General features: G+C 34.3%; 1 protein-coding gene across 3 annotated transcripts; it reads left to right on the top strand.

Moving 5' to 3' along the window:
• Positions 1-7349: 7349 nt before the first annotated feature.
• On the top strand, positions 7350-18445 carry LOC110599741 (glutamine--tRNA ligase, cytoplasmic). 3 transcript variants are annotated; one of them, XM_021736305.2, is made up of 23 exons: positions 7352-7772; positions 8039-8089; positions 8287-8358; positions 8468-8567; positions 8743-8838; positions 9224-9285; positions 9393-9494; positions 9590-9682; positions 9919-10071; positions 10191-10246; positions 11432-11522; positions 11601-11687; positions 12011-12208; positions 12296-12394; positions 13950-14081; positions 14173-14309; positions 14414-14513; positions 14596-14691; positions 16022-16122; positions 17314-17419; positions 17576-17665; positions 17762-17891; positions 18213-18445. In XM_021736305.2, the coding sequence occupies exons 1-23, from the start codon at positions 7641-7643 to the stop codon at positions 18305-18307; spliced, it is 2379 nt and encodes a 792-aa protein (XP_021591997.1). In that variant the 5' UTR covers positions 7352-7640; the 3' UTR covers positions 18308-18445. The 3 variants fall into 3 exon arrangements, with proteins under 3 accessions (XP_021591998.1, XP_043806301.1, XP_021591997.1); XM_021736306.2 differs by lacking the exon at positions 18213-18445 and having other exon boundaries at positions 7350-7772; positions 17576-17591; positions 17674-17879; XM_043950366.1 differs by lacking the exons at positions 17314-17419; positions 17576-17665; positions 17762-17891; positions 18213-18445 and adding an exon at positions 17254-17308 and having other exon boundaries at positions 7350-7772.
• Positions 18446-22010: the final 3565 nt, after the last annotated feature.

Here is a 22010-nt window from a genome sequence, read left to right as displayed (position 1 = left end):
ATTTTGATGAGGGGCAAGACTTGAGCATATCTCGATATACGCAATTTGTTCCATAGTAAATTTGATTGGAACACGTAGAAGAATAATATTTATTATATTTCATAATAGAGATTATAACTTATTTGTACATGAGAGACGATATCTAAATATGAAGCAAAATCAAATCTATAATTATACACTTTCTAAAATTAAGCAACTGACTCATCTATCAATATTTACTTTTCATATTAACATATTTACTTCCTATAACCTATAACACTCCCTCTCAAGTTAGAGTATAAATGTTAATTATACCTAACTTGTTACATATATAATTAACTTGAGTCCCATTTAAAGTTTTAGTGAAGATATCTTCTAATTATTCTACAGTTCGAATATGTTCTGTTGATATTATCTTTTATTGGATTTTTTCACGAATAAAATGATAATCAATTTCGATGCGGTGAAATACTAGATTGGAGACAATGTGGATAGCTGCTTGATTATTACACCATAACTTAGCAGGTATTGAATTTGTGAACCCATAGTTGACGTACCCACAAGACTTCACAAACAGCTTGTGCCATAGCTCGACATTCAGGTTCAGCACCAGAATGGGAGATCACATTTTCTCAGCTTGGTAAAACGTCTTATACACATTATAAATACCAGAAATATTCCCTTTGCCAGAATATAGAAATTCCAAATACTCCACAAATTCACAATGATTAATAAGATTAATCATCTCACTATGAATAGAATTTTGAATCTACAGAAATAAACGAGCATCATCCCTCATCCAATCTCTACGAGTTTCATCAGTTGGAGGATCCTTGGTAAGATGATCATCCATTTCAATGCTTTGTAAATAAATACGGATAGTCTTACTCCAATCCAAAAAATTAAATCTATTTAATTTTTGTTCCGTGATTTTAGTCATCACAAGAATTACATCAGTTATAGTGGTTTTAACTTCAGCCATAAGGACAACCAACCCAAAACAATTAAAATAAATAAAGGATCAGAAAAACAGTACCCGATGAACAGTGCCCTAAGTCTCCAAATATTACATTTATTGATAACCTAAATGAATAGAACCCTAAGTTAAATTAGGTCTAACCTAAATGTTAAATTTGGGTTAGGCTTAACTCACCCCAAAAGCTAGCTCAAGGGGGATGAGTGCCTATACCTATATATAAGGGGCACATTACCCCTTTCCATAACCGATGTGGGATTCAACACACCCCCTCACGCCCAGAATTTTACTGTTGCGTAACATATTTATAGGAGATCCAATATCGGATGGGGGGTTCTGATACCATGTAGAAGGATAATATTGTTGTATTTCACAGTAGAGATTACAACCTATTTGTAATACCCGGCGAGAGTCCGACATCGACATTCCTGTCGTCCGGTGGAATCCAGGATGTCGGAATTCTCTAGAAGGGTAAGATTTATGTTTTTCTAAAGTAATATAGTATGTTTTCATAGTTTAAAGTTGAAATGAAAAGAGTTTTTGAACGAAAAGAACCAAGGCAGAAAAGCCAGGTTCGGCCGCCGAAGGAGACATTCGGCCACCGAACATGCATGGCTTTCGGTTTCACGATAGGCCGCCGAAGGTGGTCTGGCCAGCCACCTATAAAAGGCCCTCAGTCGGTTGAAAGGATAAGCTCTGCTGTTTCTTTCACTTTCTGTAAAAACCCCAAACACACAACACAAATAACACAAAAACAAGCTCTATGCACAAAAGCATCAAAACCTCACACAAAACCCTATTCATGCATCTCTCTCTCTAAACCCCATAAAACCTTCAGAAAACATACAAACAAGCTCAGGATCTTCACTTACCTTGTGAACACAAGTAGATGAACGATCCTCACGTGGAGTTTTGGAGCAACTCTCCTTCAACCTCTCCAAACTTCACAACTTTGAGTTTTTAGCTTAAAACCTTCAAAAGATCATAAAAACTAATCAAATCTTTGCATGATTTAATGAAAACATGAAGAAATACTCACAAAGGACAGAGTTTCACCTCAGCAAGTGAAAGAAACGGTGTTCTACCGCTTCAACCGACTGAGGGCCATTTATAGGTGGCTGGCCAGACCACCTTCGGCGGCCACACGTGAAACCGAAAGCCATGCATGTTCGGCGGCCGAACCTCAACTTCGGCGGCCGAACCTGGCTTTTCTGCCTTGGTTCATTTCACTCAAAAACTCATTTCCTTATGCTTAAAACTTAATGACCATATCAAAACATGGGAGAAAAACAGAAATCAAACCCTGCTAGAGACCTCCGACATCAGAAACTCCATCGGAAAGTAGAAGTCCGATGCCGGACTCGAGCCGGGTATTACACTTTCTGAGGTGAAACCCTGTCCTTCTTCAGGTTTCTTCATGTTTTCATCTCATGCAAAGGTTTGATTGATTTTTATGTTATTTTGAGTACAGAGTACAGAGAGAGTGCATGCACAGGTTAAGCTTTGGTTCAGAAAAGAGTGTTAATTTTCACAGAAAATGTATGATCATGTATGAGATTTACAGGTACACAGAGAGTATAGCAGGCTTACTACGGGTTCTGACGGCCTTAAGCCGACCTGAATCCTAGCGCCGGTGACGGTCCATTTTGGGGTCGTTACACTATTTATACATGAGAGACGGTATCTAACATGAAGGAAAATCAAACCTATAATTATACAATCTCTAAGATTAAGCAACTGACCCATCTATCAATATTTACTTCGTATATTAACATATTTACTTTCTATAACCTATAACACCTGACCCAAATTTAACAGAACATAATCATCAAGCCACCGTTTCCTAATCTTCTAATTCAATCAAGCTTACTTTCATTCCATTAACTTAAAATGCATGCGTGGAACTCCATTGAAGTACTCTCAATCTTGTAGATAAGAATTGATGACTGCTGGGCTACTGACACCCAGGCCCGTAATCGATCCCTTGTATGAGAGCCAGGCCTAAAACCTCTCAGAGCTCATTCTGTAAGATGACCCATTAGCGCACAACTCTTCCACAATCAAGCAGGACGGGCTGACCGGGGCCTAGGACTCCTTAGAAAAGGACCCAGCTCATTTGACGTGATGGGAGAGTAGGGGAGCAGGCTCAGTTATGCAGGACCCTTCATCACGAACGTCAGAAGGGAATTAAATGGTTGCCTGACAATGGTGAGAAGGCAAGTATATCCGTACATATGGCTCTGTCAAAATACCCCTAGAGAGAGATAGGGCTAAGCGAAGCGAAAAGGGTTTTCCATAAGATAGAAAATGAAAACTATTCACCCCGCATGAGATTTGTGAATAAGTGGTTGTCTGATAATAAGTAAGAAATATCTGTCTTTCTACTAAATAGGGTATGTTGAACTCATAATTCATTAGATACTTTTTATGAATGTCAACTAAGTATCGTAAATAAATTGCTCCAAACTCTTCAATCATTTAACAATCAGAATCACTCTTTGATAAATGATTACTATGAGTCAGACTCAATAGAATTTGATTAACAAAGGAACAAGTGACACTGTAGTAGAGTGGTAATTATGCGTCACTAGAAGATAAAAAGAAAAATAAATAAAAAAGAAAGGCGTGAACCATTTAAATTAAACTTACTTATACACATAAAAACCTTATCTATTTCTAGATATCATATCATTAAAAATCAATGCATCATTTCACACTTCTATTATACCTAAAATCAAATTTCAATTTTTTTTATTAACTTTAATGTACGACTTTTATACAAGATGTAACTATTTAATATATACATGTTTATGCACTCTAATTTTTTAAAGTTAAATATTTATATTTTATAAAGTTTATAAATTAATAATTACATTTACAACCCACAAGTATTAATACTTAAATTTCAATTTGTACTAAACCTAATTATACACTAACCAAACTTGTTCCAACTAGCTTTGATAATATTGATTAATTAAAGATAATCTATTTCTATACTTATGTAATTATAGCTAAATTCAAAATTAATTTAAAAAAGGATAATTTTGGTGAGTAAACTTATAATGATGGCATCCAAATTCTTAAACTTACAATTTCACCTAAACTTTAAGTTTTTCCTTTCATATTTTTTATCTATTTTTTTAATTATTTTAAAATTATTATTTATTTTTATTTTTTATATTATAATAATATATAAATTGATTATTATAATTTTATTTTATTTTTTAAAAAATATTTTAAAATATTTTTTAATATTTAATAAAATTTAATATTTTTAAAATAAATATAATTAAAAAATTAATTTAAAAAAATAAAATAAATAAAAATTATGGATGAGAGAGTATTAAAAAAAATAAATTCATATGTAGCAAGTATTTTTTTTTTTTGTTTGACATTCTGACACCCCATTATTAGGGCAACCTAATTCATTGACAATTTGGCACAGAAGCTGGGAAGTTACTGTGTAATTGTTGGAGGCATGCGAGGCAGGATCCATATGGAGAAATAATTGACTCTCGCAACATTATAGAATAATTAATAATAATGGGAGTATTTATCAAAATTTATGTTTATATTCCACCGTCGACTTTTACCCAATACTTTTAAAAGTTATTTATTTAAAAAAACATATATTGTTTTGAAAAAATTAAAAAAAAATTAATTATTTTTTAAAATTTTATTATATCATTTTTACTAAATATACTAACTGTTTTTTTTACAATATTTTAAATTTATTTTATTATTTTAGTTTTCTCGCTCAATTATTTTAATTTTTAATTATGAATTAATGGGAGAGAAGTATTAAAATTAATATAATTAGATATCAAATTAAAAAAAATAATTGTTTATAATTTAAATAATTTAATTATTTTTTCGGGAAAAAAACCGTCTCTAAATACAACAAGAGTCCTTTCAGATATGTGACGACCGCTTACCCTACACCGACGTGTTATTTCAGTTTCACAATTTAGCCCCCAACTACTTCTCCTCAGCGAAAATCAGCTTTTACCATTTTTAAAATATAAATATATAAATATAAATTAAATATTTTAAAATAAAATCCCAATAGAACCATTAAAAATATTTCATATTTCTTGCATAAAATAATTTTAAACTATTACATTATAATTTTAATATTTATTTATCTTTTGTAGAAGACATAACTCCGTTCATTATTAAATGAATATAACCTTTCTCACATATTTTCCCATATAGAAGGCTTGAAGCTCAAAAAGCCGAGAGATGAGGCAAGGGTGGCATATTAATTAAAGTTTCTCTAGAATCTTGCCATTGGAGCCTGTGCCTTAAATCAATGGCTCCTTGTTCTGTTTGCAGCAGCACTCTGATCCCATGGGGCACCCAAGTGATGACATTGATAAGGATCTAAGGGAGAAGCTACCAAAAGAAGCTACATAGATTGAAATGCTCGGTGCACAGCTATGATTGAGGCATTGTTGGCAACAATTCTCAGGTGGCAAGACTTTTTGCCTCAATTGTGTCTCTGATATAGACCCTTATAAGCTTATGCGAATCTCTGGATTGTGTGGAGCATGGCAATGGAAGATTGCGGTCATTGATTTTGAAAACATGGATCTTGGTGAACCCCATTGTGGTTCTTGGAGAAAGGGTTATGAAGAAGTGCGGCGGTGATCTTCCATTCTTGTTGAAGGTTGAAGTTTTTATTTTCTCCTTATTACGAAAGTCATTGATTCTACTTGTTTCGTCTTCTGTCTTATTGCTGTTATTATAAGTTGCAATATTGCATATGGTTTCATGATTGTTTTGCCAAAATTGTGAACTTCTTAAATCCATTTTGAGACTCTAGGTACTCTGGATAGAGAAAGCCTTGTCCATACAAGCCCATCCAGATAAAGAATTGGCAAGGGTTATCCACAACTCCCAACAAGTGTCTACAGGGATGATGGCTTTAAAGGTAACTTGACCTGTACTCTTTGCATTGGTGGTGTGGCTTATTGATGAACGATTATCAAGCTTACCAGTGTACAATTGTTAACTATCGGGTTCTCTTGATTTTAGTCAATGCCATGTTATGGACTGGATTACTTGGCACCCTAGTGGATGGTTGAAATAAGATTATGTCAGTATTTGGATGAGAAAGATTCTGCTGTATATATCATCGTACTGTATTATGCCAGTTGATTTGAGGGCAAGTCATAATTTGCTAAATCATCATAGTGAAAGAAAATGAGAGAGCTCTCAGCTTCTAAGCTTCTACAGGTTTACACTTTGAACAAGAATTTAATCCTTAAAAAAATATAAAATAAAATGTACGATTTTTAGCCTTAGACCTCAGATATAGACAAGACATTCTTGCAATTGAATCTTCAGAAAAACTACAACTTGTCAGGGAAAGCAATTTACCGGATGGAATAGATAAGAGATTCTTGCAATCTGCCAGTAATCATATGGCAGATTACTGGATGGAATTATCTTCTCACTTACGACATTTCAATGAAACCTTAATCTGCCAGTTATGGAGGATTAGTGGATGAAATTATCCTCACTTACAACATATTGCTCAAGGAAAGCAATGGAGCCAGTTGCTAGTCATGCTTCTTTGGTTCATATGGAAAGCCAGAAATGAGATGGTTTTCAAAAACCACTGTTCAACCTGTGAGGAAATTATCATACGGCAGCTAACGCCCTTCATGAGTTTGAAATAATGTTAAGGATAAACATCAGTCAATAGCATGGAGTCCACCACTTAATCATTCTATTAGGATTAATTTTGATAGTGTTGTGACTGCTTTCATGAAACATGGACCAATTGCTACTGTGGTAAGAAATAGTGAAGGATGGCCGCTGGATTAGAGCTGCAATATTATCCCAGGTATTTCAAATCCTTCGGTTCTATAGAGAAGCTGCAATTCTAGCTAGAGACAAGGACTTTCTCTTGATGATTGTGAAAAGAGATGCCAAAAATGCTAGCTCTACCGAGTATTTTATAATTTCAATCATTTGATGATAAAAAACAAGACCTCTTTCCAAATGAAAAAGTGAGAATTTCAACTGGGTTTGAATTTGAGATTTTTTAAATATAGAAACAACTTTGATACCAATAAGCAAAAGCACATTGATAAGTTGTTTTTCATTATTTATTATCCTTCGCTCTCACTTTTTCCATACCAAACAGCGGTCTAAAAGGCCCCATATTGAGCCTAAGCAGAATGAGAAAGGAAGAAATGCTGTTGGAAGCGCTTCAAGTCCAACGGCAGTAACCCAGTGTGCCCATTTCCGTCCCTTGAAACGCAAGCTGCCGTGTGGAATCTGTCCAAATCGCTGAATTTATTTTTAATTAATTTATGAAAAAAAAGAAGAAAAGTTAAAAAATAAAAAAATAAAAAGCCAGCACTAGCACCTCGCTTTGCTTGATTTCCAAGTCCTCAAGAATAATAAAAATTTCCTTGAGATAAAATAAAAGAAATTGAAGTTTGGAAAAATCACGTTATTGTCCAAAAGAATCTAAAATTCCACAAAGAATCTCTTAAATATCTTAAAAATACGCCAACAGAGTCATCGTTCGTTCCAGGTTCCAGGTTCCAGCTTCCTTAGCTTTACTTGGAGGCTGAACTAGGGTTTTATTATCATCTTCTTCATAGCCACCCTCACATTCTGCTCTAACTCCCTCAAATCACCTGCTCACTTATAACAATCCTCTCTAACAATGGTGGTGAAAGAAGGGAGCTCTGGGACGCCGTTGGAGCTGTTTTTAAATATCGGTCTCGATGAGAGAACCGCACGAAACACCATCGCCAACAACAAGGTCACGACCAATCTCACCGCCGTCATTCACGAGGTATTTTGCTTGCATTTTATTTTACCATTTTCGGATTTTTTTATATATACTCTCTGCCGATTGAATTGCAGTTTCCTTGCTGAGAATTGGATGACAAATAGTGGAAAGTGGATTTCTTTATTTTTCTTCTTTTATGATTATTTCATAAAATTTCACGCTTTAATTCCAAATTGGAAAATAGAGAAGTATTTGTGTATTTGTATGTTCAGTTCTATAATCGAATTTTGATTTCATGTGTATGTATCTTGTGGTATTCTTTCCTTCAGGCAGGTATCAGTGAGGGATGCAATAGAACAATTGGAAATCTCCTTTACACGGTAAGATAATTCACTAGCTGTGATAATTCTTTTGCTGATATTCTATTAATTTATGGACTCCAACTTGGTGAAAGCCATGATTTTTGCTTTTGTTAATGTGGGTTGCATGCTTTTCTTTCTTCTCTCGGAATTTTCCACTGCGGTGCTTTCATTATGTGCATCATCTATAATTGTTGTGTTTGTTATATGTTTCACAGGTTGCTACAAAGTACCCAGCAAATGCCCTAATTCATCGACCTACTTTGCTGGAATATATTGTTTCCTTGAAGGTTTTGACATATTTCTTTATTTGCAAAAGTCTGGTTTTTGGTATTTAAACGAGAACATGAAAGACCCGAGTACTTTCTGATTGATTCTTACTTGGTTAAAATTCCACAGATTAAAACCCCAGCCCAGCTAGAAGCTGCATTTTCCTTCTTGTCTAAAACTGCTTCAGAGAGTTTTAAGCTGAATGAATTTGAAGAAGCATGTGGTGTTGGTAGGTTTTATTTTTGTATTATCTTGTTGCCATTTTTCCTACTTCTTTGAATCTCTCTTCACCTTTAATTCATTGTTATTTAAATAATTTACTAGTATTTGGGGTATTAGATTTCTTTGGTTGATTAAATTCTATTCAAGAGAGTAGATGTTGATAACTTAGTACTTCTAAACAGGTGTTGAGGTCTCTGTAGAAGATATTGAACGGACTGTCAATGAAGTTTTTGAACAGAATAAGGAATTGATTTTGGAGCTACGTTACCGAACAAATGGTTGGTATTAGTTCTAAACTTTTGCTAACTTTTTCTTTTATATTTAATTTTACTATATGCTTTACCTTGGATGTCGCCATGTTTCTAATTCTTTACTGCTTGGTTTATAAGAGCATTTTGAACCAATTATTTGGTCTTTTTTACCCACATACACACTAATATGGGCAGAGGGCCCATATGAAAGCGATTGAAAGTTGGAAGGAGTGTTTGAAGATGTTACAACGTGCCCTCCAGGTGGTTGGGGGTGAGATAGAAAAGAGAGAGAACCATGCAGTTAATATGCTTTGTGTTTGTTGTTGCATGTACATTCATTGACACATTGATGACTATGGTTTGCTGTCCATACTGATAATTATATTCTTGGCTTTTTATGATTTATTGCTAGTGGGTGATCTTTTTGCGCATGTTCGCAAGAGACTTCCATGGGCTGATCCAAAGATTGTCAAGGTGAATGTTGATTATGTTTAACTAAAGTTTTTGTCAACAGTAAGAATTTATATGTCAAGTTTTATTTGTTGATATTTCTCCACTTTCCATGTCTTGTTGTTCGTTAGCAACTTATAGATGCAAAATTATTTCAATTACTTGGTGAAAGGACTGCAGCTGATAATGAGAAGCCCTCAAAGCAGAAGAAGGAAAAGCCTGCCAAAGTTGAGGTGAACACTCTTGCTTCTGTCCACATTTGCTGAGTAAAGAGTTTTTAATTTAATTTCTTCTTTGTTTTTGTTTTGCTTGTGTTGAAATTGCGCAGGAGAAAAAAGTTGCTGATGAAAATCCAGTGCAGCCATCTGAGGAAGATCTTAATCCATTCCTGATATTTCCCAATCCTGATGAAAATTTCAAGGTACTTCATTACTAGTGAATGGTGACATGGTTCATATCCAATATTCGCTGTATGGTTGTCTGTGCATCCTCAAGGTTCAAATATTTTACAAATTTTAATTTGTAAATGGAGTATGAGATGTGCAGACTGCAGACTCATGTTATATGCTTATTAAATTTTTAAACTCTGTTTCACATTATCTCTCGTGCTTTCAATAAGTTGTTGCCCATATGATGATATCTCATGTGGATTATCAGGTGCATACTGAAATATTCTTCAGCGATAACTCTGTTTTGAGGTGTTGCAACACAAAGGAAATGCTTGATAAGCACCTGAAAGCAACAGGGGGAAAAGTCTTTACTCGCTTTCCCCCTGAGCCAAATGGATATCTGCACATTGGTCATGCAAAGGTATCATTTATTATTTAGTTGATGTTTGAGATTATTCATAAAAGGGGAGAAAAATGATATTCAAGATTTATCATTTGCCTTATTCATAGTTATTCCTCATTTTGGAATACATTTCTCAGGCACTGTTTGTTAGCTTTGGTTTGGCAAAAGAGCGAGATGGATGCTGCTACCTGAGGTGAAGATCGCTGTTATTCCTTTTGGATTTGCAGGGATTTTATGTGCTGAAATTTAGCGTTTTCTTTTTGATATTTTGCTAAAATTCAATTCGGCTTGATTTTATAGTTAATAATATATGTACCCTGATAAATTTTGCAATAATTTCTCTCTTTATGCAACCTTTTGATAAAAAAAGGCAAAGGTGCACCTAATGTCCAAACATGCTTATTTCGAGTCATGTTCTTGCTGGACACTTGAGTACATGTTCTGCTTGGACATCTTTGCCACTGTCCAAGGTTTTTCTGGTTTATTATTTATTATTTTAAGTTCAAATATGTTCGGACTGGGACATCCATATATCCATATGGTGAGCTGGTATTGGAGGGTGTTTTGTTCAATAATGAAGGGTGAATTGATGAGCCAGACAAGATTGTATGGAAGTTTGATTTAACTGATATTTGATCAGCAAAATTTTTGTATTCTATTGGGGGATAATATATCATTATCATGTTGTTTGGGATAAAATAACTGTAAAAACATACCTTATACATAGGCTTTCCCAACAAACATATTTCTCTTTTCTATTACTAAAAACTATTGCATCTGCATGGATATTGGATAGTGTAACTTATGGTACTTGAATTGACGTTCTATATTAATAGACGGCTATACTTGAACTATGATTTTTTATAAAATTAGATTAATTTAGATTATCATGTACATATAGTGTCTTTCAATGTGTTGTTTATTCATGCAAATCCATTGCTGTGCTTCTTGGTGGCAAACCCAATTAGGAGGATATATGTAAGAAGAAGACCAAAAAGGAAAATAACCTGTGAGTTTAGGTGTTATCTAGATGTTTTGTTAATTAGACTAGTAGTGAAATTATTCAGACAAGTGAATTCACAACAAATCCTTATGATTGGGGAATAAAATAAGATTGAAATGGTCTCAGGTTTCTGAAATAATTACGTAGTCACTAAATTTCCTTCCCTTTTTTTTTGCTATGAGTTGGCTGTGCCTAGAACTTAGATATGTTAAAAATGCTTATATATGAGACTGGAGGATCTCATAAAGTCTAGCATTTGTCATACCAATAAATAGTTGCTTGAACTTCACAAACTTCTTGTGATAAGAAATGACTTATGGATGTTTCATCTGCCGCTATTTCTTAGTGTTAATCCCTCATCTCTGACACTTCTAGGTATGATGATACAAACCCTGAGGCTGAAAAGAAAGAGTATATTGATCACATTGAAGAGATTGTCGAGTGGATGGGCTGGAAACCTTTCAAGGTAATGTTGTTTATTCTATTTGATTGGTATGTATAATGAGTGGATGTGGCTATTCTAACTTCCATAATCATTTTGTAGATCACGTACACTAGTGATTATTTCCAAGATCTCTATGACTTAGCTGTTGAGCTGATAAGAAGGGGTCATGCATACATTGATCACCAGGTAGCAGCCAAACAGTAATAGTTTAGAAATTAATAGTGTAATTTTGTGTTTGTTATGGTGTCTGCTGGAGGCTTAAAGACCTAACCTCCTTGTATACCCAACACACACAAATCCAGTGGCTCAATTCATTGAGCAACTTCATGCTATGCTAGTTGGCTTGCTTTTTCTAGAAGTTAGCTAGTTGCATGAGGCAAGTTGTTGGAAAGTTCTTAAATCAATGAAAGTAGTCTGCATGAAATGATAATTTATACTCATGGCAACTTTATGTTGAACTGGTTAACATCGAAGTCAGAAGGGTTAATTTAAGTTAATGCTGGTCCTAGACACCCGATGAGATCAAGGAATATAGAGAAAAAAAGATGAACAGTCCTTGGAGGGATAGACCTATTGCAGAGTCTTTGAAACTTTTTGATGAAATGAGACGAGGCATGATTGAAGAAGGCAAAGCAACACTCAGAATGAAGCAAGACATGCAGAGTGATAATTACAATATGTATGACCTCATTGCTTATAGAATCAAGGCAAGTATTCAACAAATAGATGTCGTTGGCTGTGTGAAAATTTTCCTTTTTCTTCATATATTAATGGTTTATATTTGTTTTATTCAGTTTACTCCCCATCCACATTCAGGAGACAAGTGGTGTATCTATCCAAGTTATGATTATGCTCACTGCATTGTCGATTCGCTTGAGAATGTCACCCATTCGGTAAATTATATTCTTTCTTCAGGCCTTTTTAAATGCTTTAGCATTATGGGATTTTGAAAATTATGTTAATAAGAACATCAAAGGGGAGAAACCTTACTTTGCATATGCAAGGAAGAATAATAGAAAGAGAAGGATGCAGCTTTAGCTACTGAGAATTAGCACATGGGGAATAAATGTGTTCACATGCGGATTTAGGGAGATCTGGATAGTCTTGTAGAGTTCTGGAGGGAATTAGAAGCAGTTATTCTGCTATAACTACTGTTAACAGTTACTGGAGTCGTTACAGAGGCAGTTACCAAGTAGCTAGCAACTGTATAAAGTCAACAGATCTCCTTGTAAGGATTCATTCCAGAAAGATAACTGAAACAATATCTTCTCTACTCTTTTCTCTCTATTCTCTCTCTCCCTTTCTTTCTCTGGTTTCTTCCTTCCCTTCCTTTCTACTCTGTTAGGGAACTCCAATCCTAACAACTTCTCCCAAAGAGCTTCTGTTACCTGGATAAGCTAAAAAAGAAGAAAGAGGTCCTTGCCCATATTTTACACATGTTATGAGAGAAAAATACAGTTGAGTCATCTAAGGAAAGTGTAGCTGCTTGAAGAAACTTCCTTCGTCAGCCATATCATCCATTTAGCTCTATTAACTCTCTCCATAATTTTGTTGGAAGGACTATTCTTTTAACAATACCTGTATTCTCCCCTATGATCATTGAACCCATTAATTGATTTCCAGTGGGGAAAGAATGGAAAATTTTCTTGTTTCCGCAAGAAAAGTGTGCTGACTGCACATCAATTCAAACATCCTACCTTTATCCTTGAATAATGGCAGTTACTTTTGCCAGCAATTTATAACCAATCTCTACAGGGAGAATGAACTCAAGTTCTCTTTTACATCTTGCCTTATGCTGTAGGGAATATGGCCCTAACGTTGCATTCCAGCTGCAAACATAGTTCCATTTTCAAATCTCAATAGATTCTGTGAGCAATTCCAAAGCATCTTTCTCTCTCAAGCTGAGTATTTGTTGTAACTTTTTTTGATGGGAACTTGTTTGCCATTTGAACATAATATAATGGTCATTTTGTCGATTATGCACTAGCTAGCTTACTTTTCCCTCTTTCCATTAATGGAATGAGCTTTGGACTTGAACTTGGTACTAACTTGTGCTTGGTTTTATTATATATTTTTGATAGACTGAGTTCTCAAGGCACTCAAGATTGTCTTTTGTTCAGCTAATTGAATGGGTTTATTCTTGGAATTTCTGGCTTATAATTGACTGTCATTATAGCAAAACTTGGGGCATTTCTCATAAGTTGGTGGCTTTTGTTCGCAAATAATTTATAAATAATAATATTTCCTGACATAAAATAAGCTAATTTTATTCAGTGATTACACTTCCAATTCCAATCCTAAATTGGCTTGAATTCCCGTGTCTTCTATGAAGTTCTATTTCTGAGTTCCACTTCCAGTTTCCATTATTGACAATCAGTTGATTTGATTTATATATTTGTGTTTAGTGTTATCGTGGTTCTGTTTCATTTTTTTTTAAATTCTATGCAGCTGTGTACATTGGAATTTGAGACACGCCGTGCTTCATATTACTGGTTGTTACATGCATTGGGCATATATCAGCCTTATGTGTGGGAATACTCACGGTTGAACGTTACAAATACTGTTATGTCGAAGCGTAAAGTGAGCAACGTTTCTTTGGATAGCTTGAAATTTTGATCTCATCTGCCATTTTGTGATAAACCTAATTATTTTTCTGTGTTTGCTGTTGCAGTTAAATTTCTTGGTGACAAAGAAGTATGTTGATGGTTGGGATGATCCCCGACTTATGACACTAGCTGGTTTAAGGCGAAGGGGTGTAACTTCAACTGCTATCAATGCTTTCATTCGAGGAATTGGAATCACTAGAAGGTTTTACATATGTTTGATTATTATGCTATACCTATGATGTTTAATTATTTTTGAATAAGTAAAATTTATTTGTTTCATATACCTTTCTGTGCATTATGCTACAGTGATGGTAGTTTGATACGCTTGGATCGCCTTGAGTATCACATAAGAGAGGAATTGAACAAAACAGCCTCTCGTGCAATGGTTGTCCTGGATCCCCTAAAGGTCTGCATCTTATCTATGTTTTGTTTGAAAACTTTTTATGGGTTCTTTTTTCGGGGTTCAATTCAACTTGTCTTTTTTTTAGGTGGTCATTACCAACCTAGAATCTGGTTCCATTGTGGATCTTGAGGCAAAGAAATGGCCTGATGCTCACACAGATGATACTGATGCTTTTTACAAGGTGAATATATAATTCTGGTTCAAGCCAGAGTTTTAGATTTCGATAGGCAATACTGTTATCAAATTTTGAAATGTCTCAACAACAAATCTCACTTCTTACTCAACTGATGTTGATACTTATGCAACCTGTCCTAGTTAGGGCCTGACATATCTTAGTGTCAGTTTCAATCAGTGCTAAGTGCTAACATATGCTTTTGTGCAGCTTTCTTGCACTTGGTTTGAGTTGTGAAAATAGGTTAGGGCAAGTTTGATTGGCAGCGAAGAAGATAAACAACTATCCTAAATGCTTCTGCAATATTAGAATTTACTATTAACTTGATAAATGCGTAACAGATATTATATCTTAATAAGAGGGCAGAGTCTTTGCTTGATTTTATGAGGTAGTCTATATTTCTTTCTCTTTTGCTGCCTTTTGGGGTTTTCAATTTGGAAGAACGTAAGTGTAGGAAAGAAACTAAGAGGATGGAAGAGCAATTAGAGGAAAGAATGTAAGATTAGGTTTCTTCCATTAAGTGTCAGCTAAAGATGGACAATCACCATTTAGGTTCCGTTTGTTTCACGGAAAACATTTTCTGTATTTTCTGGTGCTTGGAGCATACAGAAATTTAGTCAATGAAAAATATTTTCTTGATCAAAGGAAAAAGTAAGCGATTTTAAGAAAAATGACTTCCTTTTTTGAAATGAGGAAGTCATTTTACACACCTGAGATCCTTATTAAGACCTTTATATATAAATTTATTAATAACTTTTACTTTTTAAATTAAAATTAAGCAATAGCAAGTAAGTTATTTCATTGGAAAATATTTTTTACCGAAAATATTTTCTAAATACAAGTTATTTTCCGCAAACAAACGGAGCCTTAGAACACAAATCTCCATATTTCGACCCTTTACGTATACACTTATATTTTTTTGATTTGGATAAGCTAATGGCTCTGTTCCCATAACATTTGAGATTGGGTTCACAAATGTCGGTCTGAGTAGTGACACTTCCTACTTGCCAAATGTCAGGATTGGAAGTTGGCACAGCATATTATTAATATTATTGTTTTCTTAAATGTCCCTTTCAAAGAGTGCATTGCAGCACAAATCTAAAGATTTTTAGCCACATTCACCATGTTCCCCCTTTTAACCATGTGATCTGGCTTTTGGTGGCTTGGCATGACCTTATATGACCTACCTGAGTTGCTAACTGCTGCTGTTCTAAGACCGGTTCAAATATCACTTCTCATTTAATTCATTGTCAGAATCATGATTGTTTGTTAGATTTTCTTACCATACTTTTACTCTTCATACTTTTTTACATTTTTACTCCAACTGCCCTTCCTTCAGGTTCCATTTTCCAACGTTGTATACATTGAACAATCTGATTTCCGTATGAAAGATTCAAAGGATTACTATGGGCTTGCACCGGGTAAATCTGTCCTACTCAGGTATGCTGATTATTTTTTGTTTTTGGATGGAGAGAGTTGAAATTAGATTTTGATTTGTTAATGTACAAATTTTTCTCCTTTTTTTTCCTTGTTAATGAACTAGAAGTTAGGTTACTAATGTGGAAAAAAAACCTATGTAAGGTTGGATTTGAAATATCTATTATAGGTGATTTTAAATCCACCCAAGTAAGTTATAATCTATGTGTGATTATAATCAATTAGAAAGTGAATTGAACTTTTTGAATGCTCTGAATTTTGAATGCTGAAGATGTCCCTGAGTATGGCTCATCATAGCTGATTGCAAAACACTTTTCACCCAAGAAACTGATTATTCTTGGCAGTGGACTAGGAGGCAAGCTAAAACTTTGGCTCATGTCTAGGGTCTGTCTGCATGCTTCTCCAGTGGTAGATCTAATCATTCATTTTTTTCCCCCTCTTTTCCGAGGTCAATATATAAAATATATAGATAGCTGACTCAAACTTATTTGTGATTGAATATACATTTATTAAAAAAAACATATATAAGATACAAAGTTTTTAAACTCAATATCTAAACATACAGTATGATAAAATTGAAATGGCCTATTCTATCATCCTTTATGTCAAAAAATGGGGAGAAAATTAGCCAAATTCAAGTCATATAAATAACTAATTTAGTTTTAATTTGATCAAAGAGACGTTTCAAGAATTAAATTCATCGGGGGTCAATTTAAATAAATATACATGGGGAGTATTTTTTTAATGAAAAGAGGGGCCAGATAGCTAAATTCAGGTCGTATAAATCAATTTAATTTTAATTTTATCAGAAAGAGGGTTCAATAATTAAATTTATCAGTGATCAATTTAAAAATAAAAATATCAAGGGTGTTAGTTTTTTAAATAGTTATCCCTCTTCTTTTTTCTTTTTTCTTTTCAAATTGGATCTGCCACTCCTCATTGGGATGATCCCATTTATAAGTCGCACTCTGTCTCTGCTTCGGCTTTTTGAGCATTAAAGCTGTGTTTTTCTCAAGAAGAAAAAAAAAAAGTGAATTGAACTTCATTGTATAAATTTAATAGAAAAATCATATAAAGGATCCCTTCTTTTGAGCCCCCCATCCAAGCATAACACTAGAGAAGATTTGATCTCAGAATGGCAATCCAGTTACTTGAAAGTTCGCATCAAGACTAGAGGATTTTGCTTCTGTGCAGGTATGCTTTCCCTATAAAGTGCACGGAAGTAGTCCTAGCTGATGATAATGAGTCTGTTATTGAGATTCGGGCTGAATATGATCCTTCAAAGAAGACGAAACCTAAGGTCCTTTTTCTTTTCCTTTCTGTTATTGTTTCTCTCCATCCCTGCAAATGCTGTAGTGTGGTATTTGCAAAATGAGATTTCATCCAGCGGTATTCTTTTGAGAGTTGTATTTCTGCTTGTTGCTAATTTTGTATAATATCATTTGTCTTTGTGCAGGGGGTTCTGCACTGGGTTGCTGAACCTTCCCCAGGGGTTGATCCTCTGAAGGTGGAAGTCAGATTGTTTGACAAACTGTTTAAATCAGAGGTTCGCAATTGTTAATTTCGGTGGGGCCTTTTGATATTCTTTTTCCACACTTTCAATGTGATGTCTAATAACTTCTCCTATCACTGATTGCATCAGAATCCAGCTGAACTTGATGATTGGCTTTCTGATCTGAACCCACAATCCAAGGTGGTGATGTCCAGTGCATATGCAGTACCATCACTAAAAAATGCCGCTACTGGAGAAAGATTCCAGTTTGAACGCCTTGGTAAAATTCCAGAACCCTCTCTATGTATGAATACTTTGGATATTTGTAGACTGTTAATTCGAGTTGTACAAGTTTTGTCGACTTTTTAGGTGATGTTTAAAGCCTAATGTTGGGAACTATAATTCTTAGTTCTTACATCTTTTGGCTATTCATTTGGTGTTAGATGTGAATGTTGTCATAACGTCTTATTGTTAGAATCGATAAGTGCTGGTTTTTACTGGCAGTTAAAAAAAAAAAAAGAAAAGACGGTATTCTTTCTTACATGACATGTGGAGTTTTCTTGGGCCGTCTAATAATCCATTTCTTATATATGCAAAACAGGGTATTTTGTCGTTGATAAGGATTCCACGCCTGATAAGCTGGTCTTCAATCGTACTGTGACCCTTCGAGACAGCTATGGTAAGGCTGGGAAGTAGGTTAAAGCAAAATCCAAATGGGGTGAGCAGTTTTATTTATATTTCATACGTGTAAATTAATTAGCATTATACCAGAAACCATGTATACAATACTTTTCATGGTGAATGCGATAGAATATATTAAATTTTGATGGCCAATGGAAATTTGAATGCAAGTTTTTACGACCCTTGGATGGTTTATCTTCGGTGCAAGCCAGTGCAACTCTAGAATTGTCGTCTGCCGTAACTTTATTAGTTTCATTGTAGTGTAGCAATTATCTTCATACGCATTTGTAGCATTCTTATTTTTCCTTTTCTTTTTTTTTTTTTTTGGAAAAAAAATGGCTGAAAAGGTTGCCATGCCAACTTGCAAAGACGTTGCGTTGTGATGCTTGTAAACAATTTTACCTATTTCTTTCCCTGATAGAAAGCAAGAAATGCTAAACTAGGGTACGTGGTGGCCTAAATTATGAAGGTGATTTTAATTTTCAGTGACGAGCTTTTCCTTCCGTAAACAATCGTCTAAAGTGGTAGTCAGCTAGAGCTGGGCTGCCTTCAAGGTGATAGATGCTTCTTTCTTCTTTATGCAAACATAATGCAAGTTGCTTAATATACCAATCGAGTCATGCAAATAGTTCTTGCTAAAATTTTAATCTAATTTTGCATATATTAAAATTAATCAATATTTCTTTAATTATCTGTAAGAGAGTTAGGCATGCAATTTCACATCTAGAGAGATCTCACCATATCATCTAATTTCTAAGAGTGGCTGCTGGGTTTCTCTTGTTTTCGAAATCTGAGGCTAATGGGAAGAGGTAAATGCGAAAATCTAGAGATTAACTTATTCGAATCTAAATATATGATTATTTTTACTCATATTGCTAATTGGTTGCCTTGACATATTGTTTGTGGTACTTAGGCCTTTCCACAAAAATACTTAACTTGCAATTAGCATTTCAAATCATGGTAATTAAAGCATTTTGGATTAAGGGAATGATTAAATCTTTAGGGAACATAAGAAGGAAGATAGATAAAATCTTGGTGACCATATTCTTATCCAATCCCTTGAGAGTCATATGGCGAGGGAATCTTTAGAGAACAAATGGTTGCCTTAGCGAGAAAGAAGGTGACTTTCACTACATTAATTGGACCTACAATCACCGAAAAGGACCTTATTAGTTCATGAACCACAATCCCAATCTTGTTTTTTTTTTATTATTATTATTTTTTTTTTTTAATTTTTGGGGGGAGAAAAATTTTGAAGGAGGGGGGCTCTTAAGGATAAAAAAGGGAGATCAAGCACTCTTTGGCAGTCCTTAGAAACAAAGGCCCCTATCACAAGAGTTTAGTCTCTTCACGCTTTATGGGTGATAGTGAAAGGGAGATATGATAGAAAATCTAAAAGGATGAGTATCTAGGCAAATTCTTTAGCTCTCACATGATGAAGTGCGTCTTTCTTTTCCATGGATAACTTAAGCTGATCTTTACTTGGGAGTCTTACGAAGAAGAAGAATAAGAACATCTTACAATGAGATGCTGATATAGGGCTTAATTGGGATCAAATTATATTCCTTCCTTCAACTTGATATGCTACCCTAAGATCATACGTTTGCAACTTTAAATCCCTTTTAACCATTTTTATCTTGTGGATGGACAAACCCTTTTTCTTTTTATTTATATCAGTCTCTCTATTTTTTTAGAGAGAGAAGGTTCTCTCATTTGTTTTTTTTAGTCTAGATTACAGCTCCACTTTCTATAGTATCCATTGGTCTTTACCTATCCTTTCAAGCAGGGGAAGATCAATTCTCCTTAGCCTAAATATAGGTTCACTCTTTTTACTACCGGATGGGTGTATGTAGTCCTTTTTAGTTATTTTTTTTTTTACCGATAAATATGAGTTTTTAAGAGGAAGAGTGTTATGATTTTATTCTTGTAGTGTTCCTATTATTAGGTTCTTTGTTGGGTCAGCAATTTGAGAGACGCCCACAGTGCTATATTTATGGCTTTTTATCCCTAATGGTTAGATGAGAATGAGACTATCTTGAGCACTTCTTGCCGCTTCTACCATATATGTCTAGTTTGTTGGCTCTTTCAGGTCTACTTGTCAATACATGTAATAGAGGTCTTCGGTCCTCTATTGGCATCTAAGGGGACTGATTGAGGGGTGATTGCTTGGCTTTGGTGCCTTTGCTTAATATCATCAATGATAATCTTCTTTGTTTTTTGAGCTTCACAGTTAGTAAAGGTCTTTATTGGCATATTGGTTGGTGCTTTGACGGCTTAGTGTCGCCTTTGCCTCTCGTTACTCGGATCTTCATCTATCTTCGATCAAACACCAGATAGTTTTAGGGTTTGTTGATAAAAGACTATGAAACTATTGTTTCTTGGGTTTGGGAGGTAGAATTAACTAGTTTATGCCTTAGTAATATTTATTTTGGGCCTTAGGTCCTATATTGTGCATTGAGCTTTTGTATTATACATGCAACTTCCATCAAAATTTAAGTTTTTAATTTTAAAAATAAAAAATTAATTTATTAATTACGTTAAAATTTAAAGATTAAAGCATCATTTACTAAAAAATATTATGTGTACTTTCCCTCCCTAGATCCTTGGCTATAGTCATATCCTTTTCATCCTTTTTTGGTATATGTAGACCCTCTTTACCTTAATCAATAAAGATTATAAGAAAAGAAACTCAGTTCCCCAAGTGTAGACCCATTCAGTAATGAACTTGCAATTTGACTTAAGGTCTAGTACTTCTCTTTATCTTAATCCCAATGATTATCCTGGCTCCTACTGCATATATATATATATATGTATATATAAAGAAAAAAAAACTACAAAAATGGATGCAACAGTTGATGGTTACTGATTGATTGCATCTGTTTTTGATCTTTAAATATTATGTACGCTTCTTTCCTTCCCTAGAAACCATAATTAGGAAGAAAAGTGTCTTCTTTTATTGTGTTATATATCTTTCAGTGCAAACTCTCCTTTTCCCCCTTAATTATCACATCTTACCTAATAATTTTCAGTGTTGTAGACTTAACCCAATTAGTCAAAGGATTTATAGCCACAGCTTGGAGCTGAGTGCAAATAAAACCCACAATCTTTCCCTGAATACCAAGATTTTTCTTGTATAATAAGTTGTAGTAATAGTGGATGGTTCTGTTGGATGCATATTTTCACTTGTCAACTTGGCATCATAATCTATTCTTGATGTTGGGATCAACTTGCTTCAGATTAGACACTTGAGTTCTCACTTTTTTCCAAATCTATAGGTGGACTGCAGTTTTTTTAATCCTGAGAGTGTTCATTCAATTATTAGAATAGTGTTGGATTCAAAAATTACATAAAATGATTTTCATATTATCTTAATTCAGTAGACTTTTCAATATATATATATTAACAAAAATGATTAGACTACATATCTGTGATTTGTCAAAGGCTAAATGGTTGATCATGCCAATCTGGTGGAATCTTTAGTATAGAAAAAAAGCCTGCAGTCTTGAGAAAATAAAGAGGATTAACAACCCAGGAGAAATATAGAAGAAGAAATGTTAATTTATTGCATGGACATGAATATGATATAGAATTAAATATATAAAATGTTTTTAAGTGAGAAGAAATACTATACGATTTAGAAAAGAAGAGTAGAATGAAACATGGAGTTTGAATATAGGAAAGAGATTTGGATAGTCACATCATTGATCTTCGTGGTTTC

Source organism: Manihot esculenta, chromosome 14, assembly GCF_001659605.2.
Source record: "Manihot esculenta cultivar AM560-2 chromosome 14, M.esculenta_v8, whole genome shotgun sequence".
NCBI lineage: Eukaryota > Viridiplantae > Streptophyta > Magnoliopsida > Malpighiales > Euphorbiaceae > Manihot > Manihot esculenta.
The sequence above is the reverse complement of the archived record's forward strand: the minus strand, read 5'-3'. Positions and strand labels throughout refer to the sequence as shown.